The sequence below is a fragment of the Cololabis saira genome, chromosome 1 (genome assembly GCF_033807715.1).
Source record: "Cololabis saira isolate AMF1-May2022 chromosome 1, fColSai1.1, whole genome shotgun sequence".
Taxonomy (NCBI): Eukaryota; Metazoa; Chordata; class Actinopteri; order Beloniformes; family Belonidae; genus Cololabis; species Cololabis saira.
Genome location: NC_084587.1, coordinates 3568112 through 3582423, shown reverse-complemented (window position 1 = coordinate 3582423; position 14312 = coordinate 3568112). Strand labels below are relative to the sequence as shown.

The window sequence follows — 14312 nt, the reverse complement described above, 5'->3', positions numbered from 1 at the left end:
CTACGTCACATTAACGTTAAGATTCCAATCCTGGCCTTATGCGTTACATTAACGCACATCCTAAGACATCCTAAGTCACTTTTGTACAGACTCATATCCGGCACTTTAAAGACCTCATATTGTACATTTCTGTTTATACATTTTATCTCTTATATATTTGCTTTTATATTTGTATTGTATTGCACCAATCACCACAACAAATGCCTTGTGTGTGTTTAACAAACTTGGCTATAAACCCTTTATTGATTTCTGAATTTTCTGATTTCTGAAGTTTGTTTTTTCAAGATTCAGTGATAATTTATTTACCTCAAACCATGTTTTTATTCTTTTAAATTCTTTTTTAACCACATTCAACACCTGTGTTATATCTTCCCCAGAATAACATAAAGTAGCAAACAGAATACATTTGAGCAGTTTGGATACATAAACAAATTAATTAATATACAAAATAAACAGTTTTGGCCCGAGCACCGACCCCTGGGGTACGCCACTCTTAATATATTGATTCTGATTTAACTTTATTTATCTGCACATACTGCTTTCTATTCTCTAAGTAGCTTGAGACCCGTTGATGTGCCACCCCTCTGATACCGTATTTGCTCAGTTTTTTTAGAAGTATGGTATGATTTATGGTATCAAAGGTCAACAAAAACACTTACAAAATAATGTCTCTTATTGATTGCAGTGGAAATTTCTTCAGTTAATTCCATAAGTGCCATTGATGTGGAGTGATTGGTTCTAAATCCATACTGACCATTGTTTAAAATATTGTATCCGTCTATAAATGTATCTAACCTAACTACAAATAATTTCTCTAGTATTTTTTAAAATTGTGGAAGCAAAGATACTGGTCTGTTCAGTTCAACTCGAACTGATTTCCAATTCCAATTCAATTTCCTAATTAAACTGAACTTAAGTTCAGTTTAATTAATTTATTGGTTTTTAAAAAGAAATAAAGATAATTCATCATGGCCGTGTGTTTGTTCTCTGCTTCAGCTCCGTCTGCAGCTCCAGGGACGACGTTTAACTCCAACCACATCCACATAAGGATGTGCGCTATAAATATTTCATTCTCTTCCAACAGCTCATCTGTTTGTGATCGTTAACAGTTTTAAAATCATCACTTTAACGATGAGAGAGAGAATAAACCGAGGCTGATGTGGAAGCTGATGTGACTTGTAATCCTTTTTCCAGCTCGGTGTGTTGGGACTTGGGAGAGAACTGCACCTCCACGTCCACCATGTCGTCCAGCTCTCTGTCCTCGTCCTTCACCTCCTCGTCTCCAGCTCAGCCTGCAGTCCTGCCAGGAGACACAACGGGTCAGAACAAAAGAATTACCTGATTTTCCGCACTTAAAATCCTTAATTTTTCTCCAAAATCATCAGTGCGCCCTTTAATCATCGCCCAATAAGCTCCTCATACTGAGCAATATTCTTCATCCATTATGTGCAATATTCTCTCATTCATTCATTTTCATCGTGTATTATTTACAGGACTGTCAGAAAATTAGAATATTGTGATTTTCTGTAATGCAATTACAAAAACAAAAATGTCATACATTCTGGATTCATTACAAATTAACTGAAATATTGCAAGTCTTTTATTATTTTAATATTGCTGATCATGGTTTACAGCTTAAGAAAACTCAAATATCCTATCTCAAAAAATTAGACTATTCTGGGAATCTTAATCTTAAACTGTAAGCCATAATCAGCAATATTAAAATAATAAAAGGCTTGCAATATTTCAGTTGATTTGTAATGAATCCAGAATGTATGACATTTTTGTTTTTTTAATTGCATTACAGAAAATAAAGAACTTTATCACAATATTCTAATTTTCTGAGACAGTCCTGTAGATAGATAGATAGATAGATAGATAGATAGATAGATAGATAGATAGATAGATAGATAGATAGATAGATAGATAGATAGATAGATAGATAGATAGACGAGGACCCAGCGTGGCTCCATCCACCACCAACCGACCTAGAGAATAATCTCAGATAGAAACTGTGGAAAAGCTTTTGTTACATCAGTTTTAGTATCACGGCCACCACTGGGCAGGAAACGGCTCCACCAGTCCGTCGTTTTAGCCGTTAAACTCTTCTCCATGTTGTTTGCAAACATTTCTAGAGTTGAACATGGACAGCAGAGAGTTGCTGCTCGACCCGTTCAAGCTAATGTTGTGCAAACGTCTCAGTATAAGAACCAGAGTCGATGGCAGTGACAGGAACGTCAGCGACTGGCCGTGCAGACCGGTGTTTTGACAGTTTTTCAGAACATTCAGGGTTAAATGACCTGAGTTGGTCAGTACGGAGCGTTTCTACACCATCACTCGGGTGTAACAACAGTTCTGAGTCCTGATAAAGGTGTAAGTTATTGTGACCTGGCTCCATTTCCATGTTCACATTAATTAGTGTTTCACTGAAATCCTACAGACAGGCCCACCTTTTCTCTTCCATTTTCATTTATGTTTGAATGTTTATTTCTGTACATTTGTAACCAAAAGGGTGCAGGTAGAAGCAAGGCTTATATACCTCCCCCTTTTACTGGTACCGTACAAGGTTACAGCAAATACAAAAGAGCAAAGCTCAAGACTTTGAAATGAATGATCAGTAAACTCAAATATCCTATCATAGCAAAAATAAAGAAAGGCACAGAGCTCAAAACCCAAAATAAACTTACATTTTAAATAGTTTATTTCACATTCCCCAGTTCCATCCCTCCAACTGCCCCCCCCCCCCCAGCAGGGGCTGGAGCGTCTCCACCACTTCACACCCCATGGGCCCCGCCCTCATCCCCCCACACCCCACACCCCCACACACACCACAGCGACGCCCTCTCTATCCTGGAGTGGGACGTTAATAAAATATTCAAAAAACTGAACCCCCGCAGAGCAGCAGGACCGGACTCCGGTTCCCCTCATCCTGAAGCTCTGGGACGATCAGCTGTCTCCGGTGTTCAGACATCTTCAACACCTCCCTGGAGACATGCCATGTGCCAGCCTGCTTCAAAACCATTCATACAAATTAAGAAACAAAAGCCCCTTTCACACAGAGATTCCGCAATATTGGTGTAAAGAAGTCCTGCCAATACGCCGCCTTTGTTGGTTCACACAGAACCATACAACGCCGGCATAACGCCGCTCCCGTCTGTAAATTCACACAGCATGCCGGCGTTCCGCAATCAGAGGCGTGACGACAGCGTCAGTCCGACCGTCATGTCAGCGGCATGCCGGCTGTGTCATTCACACAGACCCCGTTTCGTCTCTGTGACGGCTCTGTGACTACCTCCGCTGCCGGCTTATTGGTGGGGCCACTTGGCCCCCCCATTCCGCCTCCGTGACTTTCACACAGAACAGCGAGGCGGCTTAAAGGCGCAACGTTCCCGCCTCGAACTGGCTGTGTGAAAGGGGCTAAAGACATCGTTTCATATAAGCTTTTGGCAATGCTGTTTTTTTCAGGAGCTCCAGGAGCTCCGTGCTGACCTGCAGTCCCCCTGATCATCCCACTGCTGCTGACGCCTCAGTGTCTGCTGTACATCTGCTTATATAGTCGTCCCTGCAGGGCACCAGTTAGCCAAGTGTCTGTCTCTCCTTTCTCTGTTCTCCATTCTCTCTATTTTTCTATTCAATTTTATTTATATAGCATCTATTACAACAGAAGTTGTCTCCAGGATCTTTCCAGAGACCAGAACATAAACCCCCAAGCAATTATTACATAAACAATGGCAGGTAAAAACTCCCCTAGTGGGAGAGAACCAAGATCACATGTGGGGTTCCTCAAGGGTCCATTCTCGGACCGCTTCTATTCAACATCTATATGTTACCCCTAGCTCAGATTATGGAACATCACAACATTTCCTACCATACTTATGCCGATGACACACAGCTCTATATTTCAGTGTCACCACATGACTACAGTCCCCTGATCTCATTGTGTAACTGTATTCACCAAATCAATGAGTGGATGTGCCAGAATTTTCTCCAGCTAAATGCAGAAAAGACAGAGGTGATCATTTTTGGCCCTAAAAATGAAAGGGAAAAGATCAGCGCTCACCTTGGCTCAATGTCATTGACAGCTACAAATCAAGCCAGAAATCTTGGTGTAATTATTGACTCAGACCTGAACTTCAACAGCCATCTAAAGTTTATCACTAAATCTGCCTATTACCACCTAAAAAGATTGCTAGAATTAAGGGTATTCTGTCTAAACAAGACATGGAAAAACTTATTCATGCATTTATTTTCAGTAGGTTGGATTATTGCAATGGCATCTTTACAGGCCTGAACAAGAAATCTATCAGGCAGCTGCAGCTGATCCAGAACGATCCGCCAGAGTCCTTACAAACACCAGGAAACTGGACCACATTACACCGGTCATGAAATCACTACACTGGCTTCCAGTTAGTCAAAGGATAGAGTTTAAAATCCTACTGCTGGTCTACAAAGCACTGAATGGTCTTGGACCAAAATACATGGTTGATCTGTTAGTTCCTATGAAGCTCCCAGACCCCTGAGCTTCATCTGGATCTGGTTTGTTGTGGTTCCAGAACCAGAACCAAGCAAGGTTCATCAGCGTTCAGTTATTCTGCTCCTCACCGGTGGAACAAACTTCCTGTAGACCTGAGGTCTGCTCCAACTGTCAGGCCTAAAAACTTTACTGTTTACTGAAGCGTATTCTTAAATTAAATACTTACCTGCTGGACTCTACTGTCCTTATTTTTAACAGCTTGTGCTTTTTATTATTTTACTTCTTTTCTTATCATCTTATTCAATCATATTTGTTATTTACTGTCTAATTATGTCGAATTATTTACTGTCTAATTATGTCTTGCCGCTTTTAATGTCAATGTAAAGCACTTTGAATTACCTTGTGTTGAATTGTGCTATATAAATAAACTTTTTTAGATTCTAAGATTCTTCTTCTTTCTGCTCCCTTTTCATTCATAATTTAGGAACATTTGTATTTGTGTTTGTATTGAATTGTTTTGTTTTTTGAATGAAATAAAGAATAAAATGAAATGAAATGAAAATGAAAATGAAATGAAATAAATAAACTTGCCTTGCCTAGTGGGAGAAAAACCTTAAGCCAAACAGTGGCAAGAAAAACTCCCCTTTAGGAGGAAGAAACCTGGACCAGGACCTGGATCATAAGGGGGGGAACTCCTGCCGGAGGCCAAAAAACTGATCTGATTTGGGTCATTTTAGTCTGGAACAAAACTTTCCACTCCATAGCTAATAAAAGGTTGTTTTAACTCAGGAATGAGCCTTTAATTTATTTAGTAATAATAATAATAATGGATCCGATTTATATCGCGCTTTTTCTTGGACACTCAAAGCGCTCACAATGATCCCATTATTCATTCACTCCTCACTCCTAAGTAAACAACTCAAGTGCAGTTCCAGTTTGTTGCATCTGTCCATCCTTACTGAACCTACAGCTGTGAAAACTTCTTCTGGAAATCTGTTTGCCCAAAGGAAAATAATAATCTACAATAAAACATATCAGAAGAAGCTTTTCAAACCAGCTGTCCCTCGTGGTGGAGGACGGTGATGATTTGAGATCCGTTTAGGCCACACGACCTCGGCATCTCGTACTTAAAGAGACGACATGAGCTTCTCTATCAACTAAACTATTCTACCATCAAATGCAACTGACAACTATCTTACAACAGGACAATGATCAGAAACACACCAGCAAATCAAGGAGAATCAAGGTGTTGCAATGTTCCAGTCCAGTTGTGCATCAGTAAACGCCAGCAGAACTAAAGCACTGATGTAAGAAAGAGTCCTCCACAGAAACGGTTACTTCAATTTGCACATTTTAAAACCTGGTAATGGTCCAGATGTTTTTATTGAACTGATATACAAAACCTATCAGAATATCAGCATGAGAACACGTGTGTGCAGCGTAACACGCAGCAGATGAGAAGCTACAAAGAGTGTCACTGTAATAGTAATAGTATATAATATATATAATAGTTCAGATGTGTAATTCGTGAATTACACATCTGTTAGACCTCAGTTGGTCCATCCATCCATCCATCCATTATCTTACCTGCTTTATCCCTTGCGGGGTCACGGGGGTCTGCTGGAGTCTATCCCAGCCCATTTTAGGTGAGAGGCAGGGGTTACACCCTGGACAGGTCACCAGTCCATCACAGGGCCACAACCTCAGTTGGTGTTGTTTCTAAAAAAAATTTTTTTTGTGATCAATTTTTTATTGAGAATCTCATGGTAACAAGATGATCATAATATTGTCATAAATGGCATAGAGAATGGAAGCAGCACGGTCAGAGATTCTCTCTTTCTTATGCTAAAAAAAATAGAAATAAAACAAAAAAACTACAGCAACAATAATAAAACAGACAAAAAAAAACTAAACAAGCAGCAAAAGCAAAACAAAACAGAAGATAAACAAACCATGGCTACCCCAACCCTTCCCCCGGTTACCCAGGAATCCCAGTATCTACAAACCATCAACATTAATATCCAATGACATATAACAGTTCTAATTTCCTCCACCATTCATGATGATATTCACAGAAAGTATATGTATCCACTAGAGAATGAACAAAGAGTACACCTAATGTATATATAAAGTATATATTAGTATTCTAAACATAGGCTATCTGGTCTGGTCTTTCCCTGCTGGTCCGTAACCGTTTCTACCTCCATGTGTCACGTCCTGTTTTGGTTTTTTGGCTTAAATTTAGGCTCTTGTGTTTTGCAATCCTGCTAAGCAACGTTTTTCTTTGATTTAAGTAAAATAAATCACTATTTTTGGAACTCCTGCCTCCTGGTCTCCTGAATCTGTTTCCTACTCCAACCGCACCCCGACAAAAATGTTAAATAAACCATAAATAGGCAATTTTGTATTGAATTTGTTTTGCTTTTATGTATATGTATATCATTGTTTGTGAGATTAAAATTATATGTTTTGCCAATGGCACAATTTAATCCAGTGTGTTTTCTCTAACGGCACAACTTACCCCACGGTGGGGGCAATTTGTGCCACAAAACCACTTTTTTTTCAAAAGCTATATTTCTCATACAGTTTACTTTAGATTCAAAGTGATTGTTCCCAGAGATGCACAACATCCTAAACTATATGTACCAATTGTAGTTGGAGGCTTTGCTGTTATCCCCTTGCTTAAAAGGCACTTAAAGTAAAAAATGGCACTACTTATCCCACTCTCCCCTACAAGCAAAATAAAAAAAACACCTACACTGCAAAAACTCAAAATCTTAACAAGAATATTTGTCTTATTTCTAGTTAAAGTGTCTCATTTTTAGTCAAAAAAATCTCATTACACTTAAAACAAGAGTCCTCACTGGAAAAAAACAACAATTTTCACCTGTTTCAAGTAGATTTTCACTTGAAATAAGTAGAAAAATCTGCCAGTGGGACAAGATTTTTTTGCTTGTAATGAGAAGATAAATCTTGTCCCACTGGCAGATTTTTTTACTTATTTCAAGTGAAAATTTACTTGAAACAGGTGAAAATTGTCAAATGACAAGTTATTTTTCTGGTAATGACTCTTGTTTTAAAGCGACACTACGTAACTTTCCCACCTTAATATCATATTTCCAGAGTCATTGTGATGGTACATCAACTTCCAACAGGTTTAATGACACCTCTGTCATGATCTGAGGGGGTCTGTATCGCTTTCACTGGCACTATGTAACTTTGAGGAGCATGGTAGGAACCCTGCCACACTAAAAAACTACAAATTTTACGGCTTTGACTGCTTTACGGCACATACGTCACTTCCCCCTCCTTCCCGATTCGTAGTCGAGACAAAAATGGGCGGGGCTTGGAGCGCAGAGGCTGAGCTCAGCAGAAGCTGGTGTTGAGCTAAACGAGGAGCTGGTATCATGGCCGAAGCAGCGAAAAAAACGAAGAAAATAAAAGTTTTAACGGAGCGGAGGAGGCGAAAAAAAGAAAGCGGGAGAGTAACAAGCTAAATGCCCGGTGGAGAATAAACATTGGCCCGGCGTTCACTCGCTACAAAGCCCTTGCAGCCGTCGTCTTGGACGAGATGGTTGAAGGATGTAAAGACGTTCATCACCTCCAGGTATGCACTTTTGTCAACACCTATGTCAGTGTGTTTTACAAAAACAATTATCCTGAAACTACTACAGCTGGTGTAAGTGTTGCTACTGTATCAAATGTCAATATCTATGTAAACCTTTTGACTCTTCAGGTCTGTATATACAGATACTTATACACTGATGGTAAAAGCAACACATTTGTAGATATAGTAAAATGTAGCCAGAAAAATGAAATATATAGGCAAAGTATACACTTCCAGATGAAAAAAATACAATATAAACAACATATAAGCATATAAAATAAATGTACTTTGTTGGAATTATATTAAAATAATAACAAGAGTAGTAAAAGAAACCTTTTGGTGTTTATAATGTGTCGTTTTATCTTGTGAGTGTATAAATATATACATTTCTCTAATTTTTCTATAGCTATACATTACTTGCTTTTACTTTCTGCATAATTACAGTGACTTCAACAAAGAAAAAAATTCAAACTTGTGATCAACAAAATATGTTGAATGATTTATAGGTCAGTAATTATCAGAAAGACATAATGTTTTTGTATCTTTATTCTCACACTCTGCAGGACTACATCAGATCTGGAAAACTTCCAGAATCACATCCTCATGCAGGGAAGGTTCTCCTACACTCCAGCAGTGAATCATCAGGGAAGGTTCTCCTACTCCAGCAGTGAATCAGGGAAGGTTTTCCTACACTCCAGCAGTGAATCGCACGCGGACTCTCCCAGCACGAAACATGGATGGACACAAGATGCTACTGCTACTATAGTCATTGTATTTATTTACAGTAACTTCTTACACTGTTTCATAGTTCAGTTTTTATTATCAGTTCATTATTTTTTGTTTATTTTTCTACTACTCTATTTACACTTGTTTACTTTATTCACAGTAATTTATCCTGTCATACAGTTGTTCATTACTGCTACTGTGATACAGATTACTTATTGTTTATAATAAGTATCAATGGGATAACTGCTGTCACTATGCAAATGACAAAGTTCAAGAATGTTCTATTTTCTGAAAGGTGTGTAAATAAAAGTCTGTCTTGTTTTGCACAAATGTCTTTATTTTAAACACACAAAAACAACTGTACAGGAAAAAATGGAACAAAAAAAAAAACAATATCAAAATATTTGCAGTAATCCTCATAAAGGTTCCATTCTACAGAAGACGGGGAGCCCTGAAACCAGTGTACTGTCCCATTGGGTCTGGAAAGGTGTCTCTTATTTTCCAAACATCATGCTGCCAGAGCACAAACTGGCGATATGTATATATATGCATATATGATATATATGCATATATATATATGATATATATGCTGCGTGTCGGTTCTGTCTTTGTGGGGGTTCAAACTGATGATGCAGAGGTAGAGGTGTTCTCACGAACAGCAGATTCCTGATAAAACAAGAGACAGAATTGTTATGATACAAATGTAAATGTAGAATTCTATGATCAATAAGAATCAAAATTAGAATGTTTTCACATACTGGGGATTCGTCTTGGGTTTTTTGGTAATTCTAAAATTACTGACAATATCAACAACAGACAGAGAAATAATAGTGATCATAAAAATGTGTAATTCGCAATGAGGAAGCTTTATAAAATAATAATACAATTGAATAGAATTACAGCACTAGAGGAAATAATGCAATGCGAAGAAAATGTATAGAACATTTCTAGTATTTTTCCTGAGAACTGTAAAATTGTGCAGGGCTGATCTGCAAAATATAAGGAATGGGCATTCAGTTATTCACAGGTTATAAAGTATTTTTTTATTTTGTCAGTAAGTATGTTGGACTACTAATTTATGACGAAGTCCCTCTAAAAAACGTGACAGGAAAAAGGTGCAGAGCGTATGAGTTTGTAGGGCGCATTATCTCGCTGAAACAACTTAATAAAACCAATTTGAACTTAGTGTTTTTCAACATCGTCATATTATATTGTTTAGCCAAAAATAGATACATTACCTCTTCATTATCCATCCTGCAAACGACCGCTGAAAACAGAAAAGTCGTTTTCAAAGTCCGTCCCGTCTTCTCTCATCAAAACAAATGCAGCGGCGGGGACGGGGGTTTTCCGGCAGTACGCGCTGGTGCTCATGGGAAATGGAGTGTTCTTTCTGGTAAAGCACTACCGATTTTTGTCCAAAGGAGGCGCCAAACTCAACAAAGCTGAAAGTTCCGTTGTGCTGCTTTAAGGGTGGTTATTGCTGTTGGATAAAAGCTGTTTGAGTCTGTTTGTCGTTAAACACTCATGTACAGTAGGTGGCGTTATGCACCTTAAAGTTGGTTGCGATCCGCCAATAAAACAGAGAAGAACAAGAAGAAGGCTCCGCCCGTCACGTGGTTTGTTGCCTCGCCCTCTGGATACATGAAGTTTGAGTTGGGAAAGGGGGGGGCGATAAAGTACTCTTAGCTTTAATAATATAAAAATACACGTTTTAAAAAGTCATTTATTGTGTAATATCAGCTCTAAAGATAGTCTAATAAACCTAATAAGAGACGAACTCCACGCAGAGCAAACCTAGCGTCGATAACAAATTTTTGCGGGAACAAATCCCCCCCCGGCGCGTACATGGTCCGGTCCTGACGTCACCGGGGTTCGAAGATAAAAGCGGGAGACTGAAATTCGTCGGGCCTCATTCTTCCGCACCGCGACCGCCGAGGCCGAAGCTCCGCTCCTTAAAAAACCCCTAAAAAGGCATAAAAACCTCAAAAATGTCCGACGAAGGTAAACTGTTCATCGGAGGCTTGAGCTTCGACACCGACGAAGACTCTCTGGCCGCCGCCTTCGGCAAATACGGCAGCATCGAGAAGGTGGACGTGATCCGGGACCGGGAGACCGGGAGATCCCGCGGCTTCGGCTTCGTCAAATACGACAACGTGGACGACGCTAAAGACGCGCTCGACGCCATGAACGGACAGACCCTGGACGGCCGCTCCATCCGAGTGGACGAGGCGGGCAAGAGCCGCGGCGGATTCAGCGGAGGACGCGGCGGGAGGTTGGATTTGGTTTTATTTTTTTATTTAATTTTTGTGCGTGTAATCGGGGACGCCGCCATTACTGTTTCCTAGGGGGGCCAGATGGGCGCGCTCAAGGCTGATTTATGGTGCCGCGTTACATCGACGCAGAGCCTACGCAGTAGCAGCTAGGAATAATGGAATAGTACTCCGGTGCTATTTTGTGGGTTTTCTACGCAGTAGGCTCTGCGTCGATGTAACGCGGAACCATAAATCGGGCTTTAGATTCTTGGCGCTGAACCAAAACTAAAAGCCACCATTACAGGATTTTATTACACTGTTGTGTAATGGCTCAGAAATACTTTTATTTTTACTTTCTAACTTGTATGCATATATTAATGGGTAATACCATCTTAAGGCATATATATATGCATTTTAATATATATCATATATATTTTAATATATCATATTTTTACATATATATTTATTTTTAATCATTAGGCTCAGAAATATATTTTTAATCATTAGGCTCAGAAATACTTAATATATCCTTTTTTTTTTATTGAGGCAAATTTGTGGTGTATTTGCCCCCCATGTGGCACCACTGAAAAGATAAAACAAAGCAAACCAAAAAACGACATAGAATTTCACACTTTAATATTCAATATATCTTAGTTACATGTGCAAAAAGGAGTAGGAGGAATTGTAAACTTATTTAATCCTCCCCCCGTCCATTAATCATTTATTAACACGTTTTTATAAGATCTGTTAAATAAAATGAATTCCGGTCTTTCTGCGCATGCTCGTTCCCTCGCCCGTCTGGCCGCCATTTTTTCCCTCCCTTTATTGAACACAATAAAACACAGAACAGCGATTAAACATCTTCTCTTAAGTTTTATAGTATACTTAGTAGACATAATATGAGATACTGTCAAATATAGAGCTATATAGAAAAACAATTAACTATATATTTAAATAAAAGACAAAACAAGGGTTTTTATAAAGTGGAAACTAAAAGTATCACAGTATTTAAAATCAGGCGAACAAAAGTGCCAAAAACAGGAGCAAGGACTGAGGCATGCAGCAAAAAAAAAAGATATCACAATTCTTTTTAGCCATTTTGTTGGATTTTACCAGCATTATGAATTATCCTTATGGCTCTTTTCTGCAGTATGAATAGTGGTTGCAGTTAACTTTTATATGCATTTCCCCAAACCTCTAAACATTAACTTAAATAAGGCAAAACCAGGGAACAGAACATAATGCAGAGTGATTTATTATCCAGGAATTGCAAAGCAATTCCTGGATAATATGCCTCTGGATACTTTTTTTTTTTTTTTCCAGGTCCAATCTTTAGTTTCATGTACTTTCAATGTTCATCCTCTAATCTGTACCTGTGCTTGATTTTTCAGGGGAGGCGGCGGCCGTGGCTTCTCCAGAGGAGGCTACAGCGATGGCGGCGGCTATGGTGGAAGAAGCTACGGTGACAGGAGCTACGGCGGCAGCGACAGGAGTTACGGCGGCGGCAGCGGTGGCGGCTACAGAAGCGGCGGATATTCATCCGGCTACAGAGACGACCGCCAGGGAGGCTACGGTGGTGGGCGCTCCGGCTCCTACAGAGGCGGATACGACGAGTAAACATCTCCCCGATTCAAGATCATCACCTGGCTGGATGTATATGAAAGATGCACACCTCAAGAAAAATGTCCACGTCAAGAATATTTTCAGAACATTTTTAAGCTTCTGTGAAACCTGTAAAAGTCCCATTTTTGCGAATACGAATACAGCAGCCTTCCAAATAGTTCACTGATGGACAATTTAAATGCTTGCTGAATGCTCACTTCCCCCCACATTCCTTTTAACAATGAGAGTTGATGGGACTACTTTTTTTTTGTCTGAGCTACCTCCTGCCTGATTTTTAGATTGATGGAGATGCTAATAGACTTTTGGGGGGCTGCTGTTAAGGCCCTTGAACTATTAAGAGAACCTTAGATTAGCCAAGGCTCCTTTTTTATGTTCAATTTCCCAAAAGAGTGAATTCCTTTCAGACTGAACTACATCCGAAGTGTCCGACTGTTCCTGAAGCTGCAAAATGCAGCATGCTACAGTCTGTCCACGGTGTCTTCTGTGCTCTGCTCATCTGCATTTTAAATGTGCTGTAAAATGGACCAATCTTGTCAAGTGATCTCGAAATGGAACTTCCTTTGCCCAAATTAAAATCTAAACCGTTTTGTACTTTATGTTCTTTGTATGATTCAAGCCTATTAAAACAACTATGGGGGAAAAAAATAAGTTTGTGTCGATAGTCGATGTTTCTGATTTGAAAATTTTATTTCCAACATGCAAAAAGTAAAACTGAATACAAATATCCACCAACATGTTCCAAACGGAGTAGGATTGAAGTAAACACTTATCCAGTCCTATCCCTGAATCTTGCATACATTCATATAACAAGATGAGTTTCAATAAACTTAAACACCCATAGCTACTTTAATATAGTGATATAATGTGTATATAAAAGTCTAAGACAAAAGGAAAACAAACACCCTGCATTTAGTTATATCAGAATTACAAACTTTTGCCTTTGGTTGAGTAACATCAGTTACAAAATATACACTAAGAATCTAATTGTACAACATAAATAAAATTAAAACATGTCATCTCATTTAAACTTACACCCATAAGAGCTTTCTTTTCTTTAACAAGCCCTAAGAGCTTTAGCTAATTTCTCCAGTGGGTCAAACACGGTTTGGTCTTGAAATATCTACGGTTGTGAATGAAAAACATTCCCAATAATGCCAAATTAAGGACAAAGTCCAAATTCTTCAAAAACGCCAAATATAACTGTCTTCACGTTTAAATGTAGCTCACTGTCCTTGGACTGTAGCAGCTCTATCTCACTCCAGAAGAAAAGCTGTTGCAAAGTTTCAATTTCGCTTTCACAAGACTCAATTCAAAATTTAATTTTTTTTTAAGGATTCCACATGTGTTTTTGCAGGACACTGTGAAGCAGTTCTGTTTGTCTTTTCTGAGTTCATTTCTTGTTATCTGGGTTACTTTTCCAACATTTCCAGCGTAGTAAAGCTGACAGGAGCTTCAATAGTGTGATTTGAATTCAGTCCTATGTTTTGATCAACTGTGTCAAATGCAGCACTGAGATCCGGTAATACCAGTTTTTAGACAGAAACCCCTTAATTCTAGCAATGTTTTTCAGGTGGTAATAGGCAGATTTAGTGATCAACTTTAGATGGCTGTTAAAGTTCAGGTCTGAGTC

The 14312-nt window shown here is 39.0% G+C and overlaps 1 protein-coding gene across 1 annotated transcript; it reads left to right on the top strand.

The window, feature by feature from the left end:
* Positions 1 to 10703: 10703 nt before the first annotated feature.
* LOC133448899 (cold-inducible RNA-binding protein B-like) lies at positions 10704 to 13330 on the top strand. The gene is made up of 2 exons (XM_061727911.1): positions 10704 to 11079; positions 12451 to 13330. Exons 1-2 carry the CDS (start codon positions 10796 to 10798, stop codon positions 12674 to 12676), a joined length of 510 nt encoding a protein of 169 aa, XP_061583895.1. The 5' UTR covers positions 10704 to 10795; the 3' UTR covers positions 12677 to 13330.
* Positions 13331 to 14312: the final 982 nt, after the last annotated feature.

What these genes read in the sequence shown, in the direction of transcription:
- LOC133448899 (XM_061727911.1), top strand. Translation starts at nt 10,796, where the DNA reads ATGTCCGACGAAGGTAAACTGTTCATCGGAGGCTTGAGCTTCGACACC. An exon ending in AGCGGAGGACGCGGCGGGAG is followed by an intron (nt 11,080 to 12,450) that starts GTTGGATTTGGT and finishes TTGATTTTTCAG; the next exon opens with GGGAGGCGGCGGCCGTGGCT.